The sequence below is a fragment of the Cladophialophora yegresii genome (genome assembly GCF_000585515.1).
Source record: "Cladophialophora yegresii CBS 114405 chromosome Unknown aczIN-supercont1.2, whole genome shotgun sequence".
NCBI classification, from domain to species: domain Eukaryota; kingdom Fungi; phylum Ascomycota; class Eurotiomycetes; order Chaetothyriales; family Herpotrichiellaceae; genus Cladophialophora; species Cladophialophora yegresii.
Window position 1 is genome coordinate 1011460 of NW_006913046.1, and position 17578 is coordinate 1029037.

At 54.9% G+C, this 17578-nt stretch overlaps 10 protein-coding genes across 10 annotated transcripts; 4 read left to right on the plus strand and 6 right to left on the minus strand.

The window, feature by feature from the left end:
* Positions 1-1196: 1196 nt before the first annotated feature.
* A1O7_02280 (uncharacterized protein) lies at positions 1197-1838 on the plus strand (the record flags this gene model as incomplete). The annotated part of the gene is made up of 2 exons (XM_007756314.1): positions 1197-1513; positions 1571-1838. The coding sequence occupies 2 exons, from the start codon at positions 1197-1199 to the stop codon at positions 1836-1838; spliced, it is 585 nt and encodes a 194-aa protein (XP_007754504.1).
* A 775-nt stretch (positions 1839-2613) lies between these two features.
* A1O7_02281 (uncharacterized protein) lies at positions 2614-4489 on the plus strand (the record flags this gene model as incomplete). Its single annotated transcript, XM_007756315.1, has 3 exons — positions 2614-2819; positions 2873-4151; positions 4259-4489. The coding sequence occupies 3 exons, from the start codon at positions 2614-2616 to the stop codon at positions 4487-4489; spliced, it is 1716 nt and encodes a 571-aa protein (XP_007754505.1).
* Positions 4490-5074: 585 nt separating this feature from the next.
* A1O7_02282 (uncharacterized protein) lies at positions 5075-6013 on the plus strand (the record flags this gene model as incomplete). Its single annotated transcript, XM_007756316.1, has 1 exon — positions 5075-6013. One exon carries the CDS (start codon positions 5075-5077, stop codon positions 6011-6013), a length of 939 nt encoding a protein of 312 aa, XP_007754506.1.
* A 1443-nt stretch (positions 6014-7456) lies between these two features.
* On the minus strand, positions 7457-8279 carry A1O7_02283 (uncharacterized protein; the record flags this gene model as incomplete). The annotated part of the gene is made up of 2 exons (XM_007756317.1): positions 7457-8204; positions 8269-8279. The coding sequence occupies 2 exons, from the start codon at positions 8277-8279 to the stop codon at positions 7457-7459; spliced, it is 759 nt and encodes a 252-aa protein (XP_007754507.1).
* Positions 8280-9307: 1028 nt separating this feature from the next.
* A1O7_02284 (uncharacterized protein) lies at positions 9308-9644 on the minus strand (the record flags this gene model as incomplete). Its single annotated transcript, XM_007756318.1, has 2 exons — positions 9308-9445; positions 9549-9644. 2 exons carry the CDS (start codon positions 9642-9644, stop codon positions 9308-9310), a joined length of 234 nt encoding a protein of 77 aa, XP_007754508.1.
* A 342-nt stretch (positions 9645-9986) lies between these two features.
* A1O7_02285 (V-type ATPase, G subunit) lies at positions 9987-10582 on the plus strand (the record flags this gene model as incomplete). The annotated part of the gene is made up of 5 exons (XM_007756319.1): positions 9987-10043; positions 10099-10132; positions 10189-10197; positions 10253-10353; positions 10409-10582. 5 exons carry the CDS (start codon positions 9987-9989, stop codon positions 10580-10582), a joined length of 375 nt encoding a protein of 124 aa, XP_007754509.1.
* A 391-nt stretch (positions 10583-10973) lies between these two features.
* On the minus strand, positions 10974-11969 carry A1O7_02286 (triacylglycerol lipase; the record flags this gene model as incomplete). Its single annotated transcript, XM_007756320.1, has 1 exon — positions 10974-11969. One exon carries the CDS (start codon positions 11967-11969, stop codon positions 10974-10976), a length of 996 nt encoding a protein of 331 aa, XP_007754510.1.
* Positions 11970-12467: 498 nt separating this feature from the next.
* A1O7_02287 (uncharacterized protein) lies at positions 12468-14178 on the minus strand (the record flags this gene model as incomplete). Its single annotated transcript, XM_007756321.1, has 2 exons — positions 12468-14050; positions 14136-14178. The coding sequence occupies 2 exons, from the start codon at positions 14176-14178 to the stop codon at positions 12468-12470; spliced, it is 1626 nt and encodes a 541-aa protein (XP_007754511.1).
* A 554-nt stretch (positions 14179-14732) lies between these two features.
* On the minus strand, positions 14733-15671 carry A1O7_02288 (uncharacterized protein; the record flags this gene model as incomplete). Its single annotated transcript, XM_007756322.1, has 1 exon — positions 14733-15671. The coding sequence occupies one exon, from the start codon at positions 15669-15671 to the stop codon at positions 14733-14735; it is 939 nt and encodes a 312-aa protein (XP_007754512.1).
* Positions 15672-15853: 182 nt separating this feature from the next.
* On the minus strand, positions 15854-17359 carry A1O7_02289 (phosphatidylinositol glycan, class A; the record flags this gene model as incomplete). Its single annotated transcript, XM_007756323.1, has 1 exon — positions 15854-17359. One exon carries the CDS (start codon positions 17357-17359, stop codon positions 15854-15856), a length of 1506 nt encoding a protein of 501 aa, XP_007754513.1.
* Between the last annotated feature and the right edge of the window lie 219 nt (positions 17360-17578).

A 17578-nucleotide genomic window follows, 5' to 3' on the forward strand; every position in this document is an offset into this window, starting at 1 on the left:
ACCCAGCATATCGCTGGAACGACAGACCGTGTAAGCATTCCTGTGGCGGCAGCCTGGTAGGTGCCTGGTGGTGTTGCCCAGCCAGGCCGGAAACATTCTGCGGCAAGGCTGAGGCAGCGGCGTAAATCAGGGTCGCGGCCCACGTGTCTAGGCGTTTTCCGGAGTGTTTAGGGCCCTGTGGAGCGCAGAGCAGCCTGAGCAGTCCCCCCTGCCTGGGTACGACGTACGAATGAATACACAGCAGGGGGTGTCTCCCCGCGCTGCAAATCAACCCGTCGCCTCCACCCTAGCCTCCCTACGGAGTATCCTCGCGGAGAACCACCCGTCTACTACAAGACATCTGTATGGAGTACTCCGTACTCCGTATACAAGAATCTATTTTCGACCCTGCTCTCTCTCAAACCGCTCGCATTGACCAATCTCCTTCCTACCTCATACTTGGTGGTTACGCGGCACTGGACCGAGAAGGATTCCAAGAGCTGGAGGGTAGTCTCGAAGGGATGCAGGCCCTAGGGGTCAGACCTTCACGTTTCCAATGTGTTTCGTCATTGTTTGCAGCCAGGGGGACAAGCTCTTGGCCAGTCCAATCCACCACATCGCGGCTAGCTTCTCTCATCACCAACTTCGGGGAGTGGACGCGGACACGCTCTGTTTGATCCTTCGACCTTTCTTTCACCGTCGTCCCCTGAAATGACAACCTTACCCGAGTCAACTTCAAACGTGTGGAGTTTCGAGTGCCAGCATGGCGGTAATTCGCGATATTGTCGGCGGAGGAACATGGCCGACACGCAGACACGCTCGTTCTTCCGGCATGGATCGAGCCGTGTTGCTCCCACACTCCTTGTGTGGCAGTGCTTTACGAGCTCGTGTTGTGCCTGCGAGACTCCTGCCCCTGACTGGACATCAAGTCGGTTATAAAGAGCTGACAATGCGCCCCATCAGGCAAGGGACATTCCTCAGCTCCAGCACACTTCCACGATAATATATACCTGAATCCCTCCCGCATCTCTTCCACGGGCCAAGAACTCGATCCCGGTGATTGAACAACCGTAGCTTCTTCCATAATCTACACCCTACACGACAACACATCCACCAAAATGCATTCCTTCCTGTCCTCAACAACCCTTGTGTTCGGTGTGCTGGCCACATCCGCCCTCGCTTCCCCTCAATATGGCGACAGCAGCGCATCAATGACAATGTCTGCGTCTTCCTCCTCCTCAACCGCAGGCATCCACGCGGTGAAGGTGGGCCCAGGCCTAACATTCACTCCCGACACTGTGACCGCCGCTGAAGGCGACTGGGTTGAATTCACGTTCGGCTCAGGTCACTCTGTCGCCCAGTCGTCATTTGATGCTCCCTGCGTGCCCATGGATGGCGGCGCTGGCGTTTACTCTGGGTTCCCCAACAATGGCGATATTTGGCGGATCCAGGTCAACAACACAGATCCACTGTGGCTGTACTGCTCAGCAACCGGGCACTGTGAGGGAGGCATGGTCATGGTGGTGAACCCTCCGTAAGTTATCCTTCCAGCCTCTGCGAAAATATCATTGTCACTAATGATACGAAACAGATCCAGTGGCAATACCCTCGACGCATACAAATCAGCCGCAGCCAATGCTCAGGCATCGTCACCAGAGACTATTCAGGGCGGCGTCTTCGGCGCTGCCGCAGATGATTCGGGCAGCTCAAGCAGCAGCGCTTCTGGCTCAAGCACTGCTAGCGCCACGGGAGCTGGTGCCAGTGCATCGTCGCCAGGAAATGCCGGGACCTCGAATACCATCTCGAATGGTCTGATGATCATGGGTGCTGTTGCCGCTGGTGCTGCCGCTATTTTGTAGACGGTCCCCTAGTGAGGCGGGAAACCACGAGGCACGCAATAGACATTTATTTGAGGACGACGGTAACGAACTTGAGCAATTGTGGAATAAGTCACTTCGTACGCAGTATTCCTCGGTGCACTCCCCTCCTTGGAGGCGCTTACCATGTCTTTCCACCGACAGGGCCAGGATTCGCTCGGCCATTGCTTTTTCATGGCCATGCCATGTCCTCGAAGCTTACTGTGAACCTCGCATCAATGCGCCACATCCGATCTGATCGTCTCTTGATCTGTCATCGGCTCAGCAAGATTTTGACCGAGACCGTGCTCGGATAGGGCAACCCGCCAAGGATGGGAGCGAATTCAGCTCTATTTTCCTCCTTGTCTCTCATTCGCGCCTGACCGTGTCATTGTATTCGTGTAAGGAGCCGTGGATACCTGCTGGACCTCGGATAGCCCTACCCCGCCTCCACTGTGCAGACAGTCCAGCCTGTTTCCCCCTTGGGAATCCATTCGAATAGGCGGAAGTAACGGCCGGGGCAGAACACGGCGTGCCACGGCCTCCAACGGCTGAAGCTACTAAAACTTCGCGTAGCTCTCCACCTGCTTCCTGATTGGGATCGATTTTCAGACCAGGGAACGTCCTGTCAACCAAAGGGAACCCGGTAAACGATGAGGTCGAAGTGCCTTCAACATGGGCCGGTGGGAACCGTATATAGGGCGGCTTCGTACCAAAGTCTCAGCTCGAAGCACGAGGAGGGATTACATCTGTGTCTACGCCTGACCGCTTCCATACGATGCCTTTGATCAATGAGAGACCATATACCGCGGACGACATCCCAGACTATCCGCAATGTACGCCACAGTCGTTGAAGATCATCCATGTCGGGGCCGGTGCGTCAGGGATCCTGTTTGCGCACAAGGCGGAGAAGCAACTCAAGAACTACGAGTTGATCTGCTACGAGAAGAATGATGCGGTCGGTGGGACGTGGTACGAGAACAGGTCAGATGGGCGAACCACCCGTGGCGAGTCGTGGCAATTTAACCAGGAAACAGATACCCCGGCTGCGCTTGCGACATTCCCGCCCACACGTACACTTTCCCGTTTGAGCCGAACCCAGAATGGAGCGGCTATTACAGCTACAGCGACGAGATTCAGTCGTATATGCTCAATTTCGCAAAGAAGTACGGCGTGGAGAAGTACATTCAGCTGAGCACGGAGGTCGTGGCCGCCACGTGGGACGAGACGCAGTCGAAATGGACGGTCGACCTGAAGCGCAAAGACGGTGGCGCCTTCACGGACACGTGCGATGTCCTTGTCAATGGCACCGGCGTTGTCAACAAGTGGAAGTGGCCGGCCATCGACGGCCTGCACGACTTCCAAGGTACGCTGGCCCATTCCGCCAACTGGGATCCGAGCATCGACTGGAAGGGAAAGACGGTCGCCGTGATCGGTACGGGCTCCAGTTCTGTCCAGATGGTACCGAAGTTGCAGGAGACGGCCGCACACGTCACGGTCTTCATACGCAACGAGACGTACATTGCCACGCCGCTCGGCTCGGTGTCGAACAAGGAGGCCGACCCTGAAGCCCTCGAACCCCAAGCCGCAGGCATTCACACGTACACGGAGAAGGAGAAGCAGAAGTTCCGCACCGACCCGGAGTACCTCCTCAACTACCGGCGTGAGGTCGAGCGCTCGATCGTCAGCATCTTCCGCATGTTCCTGCGCGGGACCGAAACGAGCGCGATGGCCAAGAAGTGGCTCCAGGACGATATGGAGAAGAAGCTGGGCGACCGTGATGATCTCAAGAAGCGCTTCATCCCCAGCTGGAGCCCCGGATGTCGAAGGCTGACTCCTGGCTCCGGGTACCTCGAGGCCCTGATCAAAGACAACGTGACCTGCGTGTTTGACGACATTGTCAAAGTCACCCGCCACGGCATCGTCACCGCCGACGGCTCCGAGTACAAATGCGACATTCTCGCCTGTGCGACGGGCTTCCACGTCGCGTTTCTGCCGCACTTCCGCATCACGGGCCTCGGCGGCCAAGTCATGCAGGACCAGCAATCGCCCAACGTGTACGCCTCGGTTGCCGCCCCGGGGTTTCCAAACTATTTCGTCGTCAACGGCCCTCGGGGCAACTGGGGCCAGGGCTGCATTCTGCCCAGCCATGAAGTCCACGTCGGCTATATCCTGCAGTGTTGCCAGAAGATGCAGGAGGATGGCGTCCGGTGGATGATGCCCAAGCAGGACGTCACCACACAGATGAACTTGTATATGGACGCGTGGCATACGAAGCGCAGCGTCTGGGCCGAGGATTGTAAGAGCTGGTATAAAGTGAGTGACACGGTTGCCCCCTGTTCTACTTGCCTCTGGACCCCCATCTCGAAATAGCGTATACGTCTTGTTTCAAGCCTTTGACGCCTTACTGACGCCCTTCCCAGGACAACAAACCAAATGGCCGCGTGTACATCTGGCCCGGCAGCATGATGCACCACATGAAATACATGAAACGGCCGCGCTTCGAGCACTACGAGATGCAATACCGCGATCCGACCAACATCTTTGCCTTTCTGGGCAATGGGCTCACCATCACCGAGGAGAAGTTCGGCCCCAAGGACTTGCCCGTGCCGTATATCCGCAATGACGAGGACGAGGAGTGGGATATCGAGTAGTCGAGTGATTTGGCGTGGCGCCGCGAAGGGTAGAAGGTAATACGCGGCTGTGCAGTACGGGACTGCCGACGTCGATTTATCACCATAAACCGGTAGTGTCTTTCCTAGTATTAGACAATATCCGAGGTCGTCAGCAGGCCATGAAACCTCTAATCCATATGTCTGGCAAGACGAAGCCATGAGCAAAGCGCTTGACTAGACACCCTGCGTATCGTAATTCCGCGTGCCAGTTCCTACATCGCGTCGCAGCTGTAGCTCCCTCCTGGAGGCTCCCATATCGAGCTGTACAGTAAGCTGCCCACTCCGAAGCCCCTTAAGGTCCTTGCACGGACTCCTCGCGAACTACTCTGGTTCCTGACGACGCAGCGCCAGGCTGACCGTATACAACGCCAAGCCGGAGCGGATCAACATGTCCACGCAATATATTTCCCCACGTTTCTCAATGTCGAAGATTCAATGCTGAAGGTCCAGGGTTACAGACTGCCACATATAATTCTCCCGTCATAACATACCGGTAGACCACTCCGAAGCAGAAGATACCTACCCAGGACCCTACCTCCTCTACGTCACAGCAGACTACCCGCAATGTCGCACGCCCGCGTCGAAGAACTCTCAGACTCGGATCCCGACATCGACGACCCCTCCAACTTCCTCCCACAAGACGACAACCAAATCATCCGGCCCACAACCGTAGCACAGACCTCCTCAATACCTCAACAACAACCAAACCCAACGCTCTTTCGCCCCCCGCCTAACGCAGCCGATTCAGACTCTTACCCTCAATTTCGCAGACAACCTCCTGCCGAAGTCAAGCACTACCAATGCATCTACCCGATCTACTTCGACTCGACGCGGTCGAAATCCCAAGGCCGGCGCGTGTCGAAACATCTGGCAATCCCGAACCCTCTGGCGTGGCAGGTACTGTGCGCCATCCGCTTCAGCCTGGGCGAGAATGCGTTCCGCGTGGTCTTTGAGCCGGACAAGACACATCCCAAGGACTGGGCGAACCCCGGGCGGGTGAAGATCCAGCTAAAAGATTTCGATGCCGCCAACAAGCCTGTGAGCCGCCGCGTGCAGAGTAAAGCACATTTATACAGCATCATCGGAAAATGGCTGGTCGAACATCCCACGACGAAAGAGACACCGTTGGAGTTGAAATTGCCGGGCCTGCCTATACCGGAGAAGTTTCTGGAGAGCGAGGTCGTCGTGCCGAGGAGGTGGAAGATGAGTACGATCTTGCCGGTGCATAGCAACGCGGTGAGCGGCGGTGGGGTCAAGGATAATTTCTTCCAGGAAGCTATGGAGGAGTTGAAGGCCGCGCAGGCAAAGGGGCATTTAGCCGGTGCATCGCCAGGGGATGGGCCCGGTGGTGGTGGAGGGATGCCAGATATGGCTGCCCTGCAGAGCATGATGAGCGGGATGGGAGGTATGGGCGGACTGGGTGGACTGGGAGGGTTGATGGGTGGTGGAGGTGGTGCAGAGTCAAGTGGCGGGAAGAAGAAAAAGGACAAGAAGAAGGGTTGACAGAACCAACCGGCTTGCAGCTGCTACACGTGCTGTGGTGTTGGAATGAAAGGGACGATGCGAGTTGACGTGCACAGGGGGGATCCCGGTGCCGTTGTACGACGAACACAGCGGCGTGTGGAAAGGAAGTGCTGCTGGACTTTCAAACCACCCTTCAGACAAGATCAGATCATGTTTTGAGGGCTGTGCTTTCTATTCACCAAGCAGCATTGAGCCCAGCGAATCGGCTATCCAATTCGCCTCGTCAACGGAGCTGGCCCTACTCGACTGATGCCTTCCTGCGCGGGACTAGCTAATGGCACGGCAATCTTCATTCGACGAGGCCCGTATGTGCCCGTCGGTGTCTGTCACTTGCCAGCGACTCACCCACGTACTCCCTTATCCATCCGCTTGGAGAACCACAGACCGCAGGTTATACACCACATAGACTGCGCACGTCCCGTATTTTCCCCGACCACATCGAAAGGATCAGCGAGGGCTGAGTTCCTACGAAGCCTGGTGTTCGACTCCAGCTGGGGCACAGAAGTCGGCACAAACTTCGACCTGTAAGGCAGGTTGAAGAACGGAGCATGATCATCTTGGTCAATAGTCAGTAATCGTCCGAATACGACGCATCACTCACGAAGCGCGACCGAGCATGCGCTGGCTTCACTTCGCTTCGCTTCATATTCGCATCCATACGTACCCGTGGTTGCCAATGGCTCAGGCTCAGGCTCAGGCCCAGACTTGAGTTCATCCGATGATCGGTACGCCCATGGCCAGACGTGTCGAGGGCCATGTAGGAACGCAGCTTGCTCAGAAGAGGTACTTGTAAAATACAGATACAGGGAGGTACATACAGCTCCTGAGCACATGCGCCGTAGAAGAAGAAACTTCATTCGAGGACTACTGTCCTTGTTACTGTGTTCACCAACATGCAGAGCTCCTCCTGCACCTATTCCTCGTTCTCCTATCGTCGGAGCACTTCATCCATTCACAGCACATAGAACGCACTGCCTGTTGCAGACGTGCGTGCTGCGTATGGTGTAGCTCTGGCCTGTGATGGCAAGCATACTTATGAGTACGTACTCCACAGGCATATTTCTTTGCGATGGCAAACGCCTTTCCTATTTGGCTACTCCGTAAGCGCACCGCCGTGTCCTCGAAGGACACTTGCAGCCAGTCAGCTCTTTTGACCCTCTGTTGGTTCTTTCCAAGCACGGCCCAGCAGCTGAAGTATCTGTCTTGTCCCAACAGCAGGGCATAGCATAGCACAGCTCCACTTGCAGCACACAGCAGACCTGCGCGTGGTCGCCTTAATGGGAAGAAACCTGTCCGAGCTCGTCCCTCAGCCCACACAGCTGATATCGGAGGTGCTTGTCTGCAGCTAGATCAACGCCGGAGGTACCACCATTCGTCTAGGCAGGCGTACCCTCATCAACACACCACCTCACCACACTTTTCTTATGGGCATTCCTGCCTTTTCCCAGGCCTTCTTGGACAATTCGCCTTCGCCTGTTCAGTCAGATGCTCATGCCACTTGCAATCCTCCCTCTCTGCAGGGGAGATGAGAGTATTCTGGGCTTTCTCCCTATTGAGATCATCGACCTTCAGCAACAACTTGTTGACAATGTCGAGGTTGCCATGGTCCGTGATGAAATCGGCCCAGCAACCCTTGAAATTCGCGCTCCCGTACAGTTGATCATAATCTGATTCAGTCTCCGCCCGATCCATTAGATGCCTCCACCCCTCCATGACGACAACACACGCCAAGTATTCCAGGATGATGTCAAAGCACACGGTAAGCGACGGATGGTGGTCCTGCAAGTCGCGCAGCGCGTAGATACTGAATCGCGCGACGTTGGCCTGCATGGTATCTATCACCACGTTCTTGAGCTTCTCTGATCCCACGAGGTCCGCAAAGACCAGGTACTTTTCCATATTGTGGAACAGAAGCGCGTCCTCATGCAGCAGGTCAAGACAGTCATGAAAGAGCAGATTCAACCAGACCGCCACAACGAGGTAGTTGTGTTCCGGGAGGAAAACAACAGCGCGTCCGGGAGCCGAGTCGAGGATGATGTTGAAGTAGGTTGAATTTTCGAGTAGCAGAGACTTGCTGACGTAGAAGACGTTGAGCGGGACCGCTGGTTCGTCGTCGCTAAAGATTTCGTTCTCGCCTGCGACGATCTTGATCACGGGCGACCGGGCGTGTCTGCAGTAGTTACTCCGGGTTAGTTCTGCTTCATTGGTTGGATGGGATAGGTTGGTGACAGTACTTTGCGTTCATCATTCCGGTCGCTATAATGTGCTTAGTACTCTAGGGTCAAAAGCCCAGGGTCCTTTCGAGCTGCACAAGAGGTGACAAGCGAGTAATCATGGGATAGGTTGGAGCGGCGAGGAGGGCAGAAGAGGAGAGGCGATGAGGAGAGGAGAAGAGAAACAAATACAGTAACAGCCTCGATGAGATGAGTGATGAAGGAGAGGGTCTTGATGTTGGCTGTAGCGAAAACCTGCTGTTTCCCTGGAAATGATTTTGAAGTGAAGTTGTTTGAACACATGACAGTGAATGAAGTCCTGTTGATAGACTGATTGCTGAGGTCAATGCAATCACACTAGATTTCTGCGCATCTAAGCTTGTAGTATTGTGGTTTCAATGAGTCCAAATTGAGCTGGTTGGGATTGCAGCAAATCTCTGGCATCGTCGTAGCTTCATGCTAGAATTGGTGTTTTGTTGTGCAATGGTGACCTCTCCGTCATTGACGCTGCTTCGACTCTGGAGCCGTGGAGTCCCGCTGCTTTCCTCAAAGATGTGTCAAGCCTAGCCAAATTCAATTCCATCTCTGATGCGGAGATTGTCTGTCGGTTCCTTTTGCCTATGTACCGATATCATATATGGTTGGGTTAAACTTCAATTCCCGCAGAATCCCTGAAAGATCAGTCTGACTCGTGCATCGAGCGGGCAATTGAGCTCGGACTCGGCAAACTGCTCAGCGTAGCACAAGAGTCCATGCTGCTGCAGACAGATCCCTGTCGATGTCTCTTGCAAGCCTGGTTGCCACCGCGTCGGTGCTGCCCCTTATCCTAAGCGACGGACCGGCCATGTCGATGACATAAGTTATGGATATCGACGATTGAAGCACCTACTTTCGCTGGCAGCGATGCATCGTCCCATAAGGACGCCACGTAGCTGGGTTATAGTCGACTCTCCCCCCTCATCGTTGGTCGTCAGTGTATACCCACTGTAGGAGGTAGAATACAACGCCGAGTCCGTAGACGAGCACTCCCAGCCATATTGTAGCGCTGCAACGGCGAGCTTCAAGGTCCACTTGTATCATGCACAGTTTGGCTCTTTTTATACTCGAGCTCCAGCTGCCGCTGCATATCGAAATCGGCCTGACGTTCGCGCTTGACTCGTTGTTGTTCCATATCTCGAACCACCCCCGCGTGCATTGCCTGTCAAGGATCAAGAACGTCAGCATTCGTGAACAGGACCCGTGCGCATACTCCTTCGAATGTAGGGTGGCGGTAGCACAGAGACTCGAAACAGGAAACGTACAGCTTGTTCGGCGGTCTGAGCCCAATGCACAAAGGCGACAATCCCGCCTGTAGCAAGGATAGTACTCAGGAGGGTGACTTTGGAGGCCGTAGACATTGTGACGGTGAGGACCTGCCAGTCTTGTGTACTGAGCGAATGTGAAGGGCAAGGTAAGCAAGCAGGAAACTAAATGTTTAAGCGGACGAGAATTGGAGACGCAGGTGGCAGCTCCGCAGCTTCAAGAGCTCGGCGCAGCGTGCAGTGCATCATTGAGGAAACAGCCAGCCTAGACTACAGCAGTTCCTCTTTGCCTGGATACATGATATTCCGACTCGAATCTCCTCTCACTGCCTATCCTCTCTGTTGTTTCCTCTCGTCTGGTCTGGTCAAGTGTCTGTTCCCGAGGACGTGAAGAGTCAACATGGTTTGTCCACATGATCGTCCCTTCGCGGCCACCTCATGCTGATATCACCGCAGTCTGCCCAGAATTCTGCAGGCATTCAGACACTGCTCGATGTGAGTGGGAGCTGATTTGTACCCGTGAGCCGAGTCTGACCCTGGCCGCGCTTAGGCAGAGAAAGAGGCCCAGAAGATCGTCCAGAAAGGTGCGTTCAGTTTCACCGTCGACAGGGAACATCTACTGATACTGATGCTTCTAAAGCCAGAGAGTGTATGCACAACCCTGCGGGGTCACCGTAGTGGCTCCCACTGACCGCCTCTGCTAGACCGGACGAAGCGAGTAAAAGACGCCAAATCCGAAGCACAGAAAGCAATCGAGGAGTATCGACGGAAGAAAGAGGAAGAGTTCAAGAAGTTCGAGGCAGAGGTACGGTAGTCAAAGAACCTATGCGCCCAGCGATGCTAACCAAGTCGCACTGCAGCAATCGAGCGGGAACAAGAAAGCCGAAGACGAGGCCAACAAGGATGCGGAAAGCAAAGTCAAGGAGATTGAGGCAGCGGGCAAGAAGTCAGGGAGCAAGGTCGTGGATGACCTGATCAAGACTGTTACCTCGCCGCATCCTGAGGTGCCGGAGAAGATTTCCAAGGAGGACTGAATCGTGAGGAGTGGTGTGGTGTGGCGTTGTGTTGGTTGTTGAAAGATGGCGTGAGCGCCTTGTCGCGAAGTCCGTCCTCCTGTGACAGAATGCAGGCAGATACACCTAGACCGGCGCAAGCACGGGGCTACATCCATCGTAGAGGAACTCATTCTCATGCCAGACGTGCTATGATACAAGCATGGGAACGTATTATCCGTTGTCTTCGAGCACGAAGCCTCTTCGACTGCTGGACACAGCACTTGAATATCTGCTCGCAAGGACTTAAAATCATGCTTCCTAACGGCCCACGCTTATGCCTTCAGGCTTGCAAGCAAGTAACATTATACAGTATGTCCACCGGTTCAAATTGCCGGGTGTACCTGTCCACGTTGCTCAACCTCCGCAGAATCTAAAACCCCTCTTTGGCCAAACCCTCCGCAACAGCTAGATAGAACGCCTGCGCATTGTACTTCTCCTCGATCAGTCCCAACCGTCCAGCCGCGACTTTCAGGCGGTTCGTCCAGTTGATCAAGTCCAAATGAGTGACGCCCATCAAAGTGCCCCTATACTCCCCCCACTTGGCACTCTTGACCGAGACAAGCCCATCATTGGGCCCTTCAACCACATTCATCAGGTCGTGACTCATCCTAAATACGCTGAACAGATGCGGCGTCGCGCTGGCGCCGTAGGAGAAATACTTGACTTCCGGATGATTCGGGACCACGCGGTTGAACTTGTCGCGCATGTAGGACGTCGTGAGCTGAGAAAAGGCGCCATAGTCGATCTCGAACCGGTGCAAGAGACGGTAGATATGCGGTAACAGGTCCGGTCCAATGTCTCTGAAGAGCATATCTGCCGCGGAACTGCCTCGATGGGGCGTCGCTATCGTGGTGAGGGAACGGACGCGAAACAGCGACGGCGAGGGGCACAGCCGGGAGATCATATAGCGCGCATCGAGGCCACCCATGGAATGTGCGATGATGTTGACTTCCCTGCCGTGCCCGTCTTCGTGGGTGGGGAGTTTAGACGCGATCTGATCCATGAGGACCTTAGCACGCTCGGGGATGGATGCTGTCCGCGGGACAGCGGTCGTGATGCACTGGATCCCGTGCGACTGGTAGGCTTCTCTTATGCCGCGCCAGTACGCGATGCCGGGCACCAAGTTGCCCGGTAGGAGGCGAAGTTCGTCGAATCCCAGGAGCCCATGCGCTAGCACGATTGGGAGTTTGGGCACCTCGTACTCAGCGCGGAGGTGGGCATAGTCGGAAACGATCTGGTGGCCAAAGTCGGAAAGAGATGCCTCGTCATTGGGGTTGTATGACGGGCGGTTGAGTTGGCTGTTTTGGTTATCTACCTGACGTTGCGTGACTGATGGGTTGGCTGAAGTAGATGAATGCCGTAGCATGTAGCCTCGTCTGAGGCGAGGCAGGCGTAGTCCAGCATGAACGTGGAGTGCCCTCCATGGCATGCTACTTGTCGTGAAAGGCAGAACGGGGTTCGTATCATCGAGATGGTTGCGGTGCCATGGTCGCAAGTACGAGGTTCTGTTCCAAGAAATCTCCGGAGCTCGACGTTGAGATTCGTGATGTGGTTGCGTCACATCTTCGGAGATTCGTTCCCAACAGCCTTGCTTAGTCACGCATCCATCACTCTACCAGTGCTACAGCCTCATAAGTTGTCAGCCTGCTTGTTGTAAGGGTTTCGCAGCGGGTGTATTTAGCGTCGGACTGGAAGATACATAGGCAGAAGGTTACGTTTTACACTTCAAACTCCGGGGAATGGCAGTACATAAAATTATTGCATATCAGCACACCGCCCAGGGTCCGTTCGAATGAACAGGAAAACGGACCCTAGCCATACATCCTCCCCATCTTGCTAGACCGCGGTGTTATCTGCGGCGTCTCTATGATTCTTTCCGTCTATCCAGCGGCAAATCTTCTTTGTGCGCCAGACTCACCGGACTAGCCTCATGACCATCCAAGCCATTCATAGCTGGTATCTTGGGCGAAGATACGGGGGTCTGATGACGGCTCAAGCGAGCCCTGAGCACGCCGTTGCTCTTTTGTCTTTCTACAATGTCGGTGCCATTCGTGACCTGGGCCGAAGTCTGCATGATCTTCCCGGCTGCATACGCACACCCGCCGTAAGCGAAGCGTATGAGCGAGTCACCCGTCAGGCTTCCGGTGACGAAGACGTGCGCTGCCAGTTCAAGGTTCTCGTTGGCCTTTTCGCGCAGTGTTTGACCTGATATCAGGGGGCTGTCTTTGACGCCTGCCGCGTCAGAAACTCCAGGGATGATTTCCCCGAGCAGATCTGGTGACAGGTAGTCTAACGAGCCGCGCCGCCCTACCACGTAAGCCAGACCACTCACTTGACGCTGAAACGGTTGCTCGGGTTTCCCTGAACGTTGCAAGGTGATGGTCGCGGAGAGCCCGCCGTCTGCGATTTGGACGTCCTTGACCTCCGTGTTAGGCAGTCCCTCATAGGTGGATTGCCAATGACGGCTCGAACCAAACTCGGATGCCCTGCGACTAGGTCTGGACCGCTTGTCCCCTGACTGGGAGGACGAAAGAGCTGCAAGCTTCATACGGCGATACACTCCTGCGTATTCCGGGTAGGCATGCTGATGACACCCGCGTAATGGCGAGGGCGACGTCGACGGTGCCCATTTGTAGATATGAATGATTTTCTGGTCAGATGGACTTGAGATGATCACATCTGCGGCACTGAAACCGGAGCCAATAACAAGAAGAGGCAAGCCAGTCGGTCCACTCTGGCTAGCCTTCAGATTCAGCAGTGGACGAAGTAACGGCCGTGGTGCGATGAGCTCGCTGAAAATCCCGGATGCTAGAACAAGATTCCTGCAATGTATGTTGTGCGAAGAAATGAAGAAGCCATCGCCGTGCCGAGCCACTCCCCCTACTTGCTCTCCGTTGTAGATAGAGTCGGAGATACCCACCTGATCGGGATATGCTGCAAGATAGTCGGCCACGGCACGTCTGGAAGGCCTGAGAAATATCGGCAAAGGTTGACCATGTCGCCTCTGATAGTGCTCATCGAAACCGTACCCTGGGAGGGACAACATACCAGCATAGCTCAATGTCCCGATATCCCAACTGGCTTGAACCGGGTTGTCCACCCACTGGCCTCCAGGCTGTTGGGTTTGTCCGAGAACCGCATGTGCGACCGCTCGTGAAGGCTCATATTGCCATTTGACACATGTTTTCTTTTGCCCATCATCTGTTTCTCCCAAGGGCCTGACCAAGGTATCGAGGAGGACATTCACAGGAAGAGCTTGAGTGGAGTAGGAAAATCTTGAGGCAGAAAAGGGTTCGGTCAGGAAGTCTATGTCGATGTTGAGAAGGTCATGGCTGGATCGAAGCAACCTTTCGTGTAGGACGGAATCGGGATGCGGGCTGGACTGGTCGTAGTAGGGGATGTGGCCATGGAGAATGTATGACAGAATCAACGCAGACGGACCGTTTCCTGAAGCAGCAAGGAAAATATGTCGTTAGTCCGCCCTGTCCTTGAGATTGGTTGGAGGAGCCATGGTGTGCCATGTTACACTTACCAACGATGATGGTGTCGATCTCACGAGGTGCGCCATGATCCATTAGAAACGCCGTCCTCTTGACACTTCTGGCATTGTTGTTGGTATCCAAAGAACTTTTTCTCGAGCATGGTGGACATTCGTCGACTCGGAGAACGAGGGGCATCTCCGGGTTTAACCCCAAGGGTCGAACCGTCAAGGCCGATCCATGACTGGTTGACTGCTCCCGGGGGCCGCGTCCTCCGTCCAATTAGGCCATGGGATGCTTAAACGAGGGGCTCGGGGTGCTGCGCGCGGGCGTTCATGCTGACTAAACAAGCAGCCGAGGCAGCCACGGCGGGGCTAGAGACCCCCCTCCATTGCTTGCGACAACCCACGACTCGAAAATCCAGCCTTGCTGACCACCCAGCACCACAATGAGGATTTGGAAGGTGCAATGGCTTTTGAGGCTCTCCTGCCATCCAGTCATGGCGACAGATGGACTGTATTGCCCCATCATATTCGTCTTCGGCACTGTCATTTCCCTCCGTCTGTCATACTGCGAGCCTGCCCACTTGTAGCCTCGTCAAAAATGCCTGGTCCTTGAGTGCGTGATGCTGCCAGAGCGGCAGGTCCAGCTCATGTCTTCCAAGATGGGGTCCTCTTCTCGAAGAAGGCATTGATACCCTCGTTTGCGTCTGCAGATCTCGCGTGCAATGCCATTAGCCTGCCGGTCCAGGACACTGCATCCTCGTAGCCATCACCACCCTGTGCAGAAGTAGCGCCATTCAGCCCCAGTTGCGTCCAATAACCCCATTTGCCTAAAGCCTGTGGCTGTCCGGCAATGGTCTGTGAAAGTTGGCTGACCGTGCTGGCTACCCGTCTCTCCAGAGCTTCCTCATCTGCTACTACTTCAACTGCTCCTCCAGGAAGTTGGTCTGCACGGACGGGCTCCGCCAGCGCTAGCATTCTGTAGGTGAAGGCGTGGCCAAGTCTGCGGGAGGCGGCCGTGGAAGGCGAAGTGCATGGCAAGCCGATACTAGCTCCAGGTAGACGAAAGTGTGTCGTAGCAGCAGCAATTGGAAGGTCTGTCGTCAACGCGAGCTGTGCTCCGGCAGCTGTTGCGAGACCCTGGATGACACCAATGACCGGTGCTGGAGACCGTCTGATCAGAGACATGACTTCCGCGCACAAACGGAAAGTCTCCTTCACCTCATCGTGACTTAGCGCACGGAGTTCGCTCAAGTCGTGGCCAGATGAGAAGACCGTGCCTTCACTGCGTAAGACAATAACCTTGGGCAGTTCACCTCGGTGCTCTTGCCACTTGTCAGCTTCGAGAAGCCAGTCGTACTGATTTCGAGCGTCCGGGTTTCCATTTTTGACCGCCGACTCTAGTTCGCTGAGTATTCCTGGCTGGAAGGGAGGCAGGATCCTGAGACAGCCGTCTGCAGGTGATGTGTTGTAAGCGTGGAGCTGGCTCCGTAGGTCTCGTAATACAGCTAGAGACAACGCGTTCCTCCTGCGGCCGTTTCTCAGGGCCAGATAGGCAACACGGGAGGGCAACTTCGGCCAACTCATGGCGAGGAAGCTTGAACAAAACCCCCTCCAGCTTTACAAGGGAGCTCGCCCGGCACTAGTTGATGAGTCACACAAGAGCTGCCTGTCGACGAAGCTCTCTTGTTAACCAAGAATCCGTGAAGGCTGTTCACGAGTGGAGGTCATGCACAACGGAAATTTCCGCTGCCGAGGTGCAACAAGCTTCAGCGCATGACAAGGCTTCCATTGCGCCCATCCATCAGGTCTGTACCTCTACGGCGATACGCGCCATTCTCGACGGGCTTGTTCTTGTCGTTGATGAAGGGTTTCCGTGGCCAGGACCGTGCGATGTCAATGCGCGACCTTGGAGCCCAGAGTTCCAGTATCAAAAATATGAGGTAGTCAATGACCACGCACAGGCAGAACAACTTGCCGGCCCATATCCCACATCCGTAGTACCGCTTCAATCGGTCAATCAGTGCATAGCCACGGAGGCGTGATGCACTCCAGGGCGCGTTGGCATGTTCACCGTAGAATTCTTGCTCGCTGATGGCCCCCGTGATGCCGTCATAGACTCGTTCTGTTCTTTGTGCAACATCCGTCCAGGAGTACATCATTTTGACCTGGTCGTGGAACCTTTCGGTCTTGACCTTTCCCGACCGCAACGCAGCAATGGCTTTCCCTGTCGCAAGTACCAGGTCATCTTCTTCAGGTTTCGCAAATGTCGTCATGTGCGCTGGAAGGACCTCCGGGATACCACCAACTCTGGTACAGACAACGTAGAGACCACAACTAGCAGCCTCGACGATGACAGTCCCAAACGCCTCGGTCAGACTCGGGTGCAGGTAAATATGCCCTCTGATCATCACATCGCGAACTTCTTCGTGACGCACCGGGCCCACCAGCTCCACTTTGTCTTGGAGCATTCGCCGTTCGAGCATCTGCTCCAGGTCAATAGCTTTCGGACCGGAGCCCGCGATGATGAAACGGACATTGGGATGTGCCGCGAGGATGCGTGGAATCGCCGCAATCAGGAGATCTGTTCCCTTGTTGTAGAATAATCGGGAAATAACGACGATTACAATTGTGTCGCCCGGACCTAGACGTTGTGGCAGTGGCCTTGGTCTCAAGTAGTCCATCTCGTTTCGGGAGTTCGGGATATATGATTTCGGCTGGAAGTTCTCGGCGACCACGGCGTTGGGGATGACGGAAACCATCAGGGGGTCAAGCGAGGCTCGAAGCACGGTATTCTCCTTGCAGGTATGGCTGACGCAAATAGCGTGGTCCACGTCGCTCAGGGCAAACTTCAGAAGCTTGTTGGTCAATATGGACCCGGCGTCGGCAAATCCGAATAGGGAGTGATCGGTGAAGACAGTGCGTAGTCCCATTGTGCGAGCATGAAGGATAGCTTCGTGACAAAAACTGCTCAAACTAGCATGACCGTGGACAATCTGGATCTCCTCTCTGATGACTATATTGCGGAAGATTGGGAAGAAGGAGAAGACGGTAGGCATGGTTGTCTCTCGATAGATGACCAGGAAGGGGACATGATAGACCTTGAGCCCGTTTGTCAGGTAGTGGACGCCGGTTCGACCTTGGTAGGCATGTGTTATTATGATAACCTTGTGCCCTCGATCGATCAGCTTGGTAGAGAGTTGGTAGATGTGACTTTCAACTCCTCCGGGCTGAGGGAAAAAAAAGTCGCTGACCATGGCAATGTTGTAAGGCATCGTGGGCAGCGATGGGCAGCCAGAGCTGATTGCTCCTGACCGCCGCTAAATGCATGATAAATCCGATGTCGTCATCCTGCAACGAGCTCTTGTTGAACAAGTACATTTGATAAGTGTACCTTGTACGTACACCTCAAGAAGCGCCCCTTGCAATATAGAAGACAGGTCACGTCGGGGCAAATAGACGGAAAAGGAGAAACCCCGAACTCCGCAGGCGGT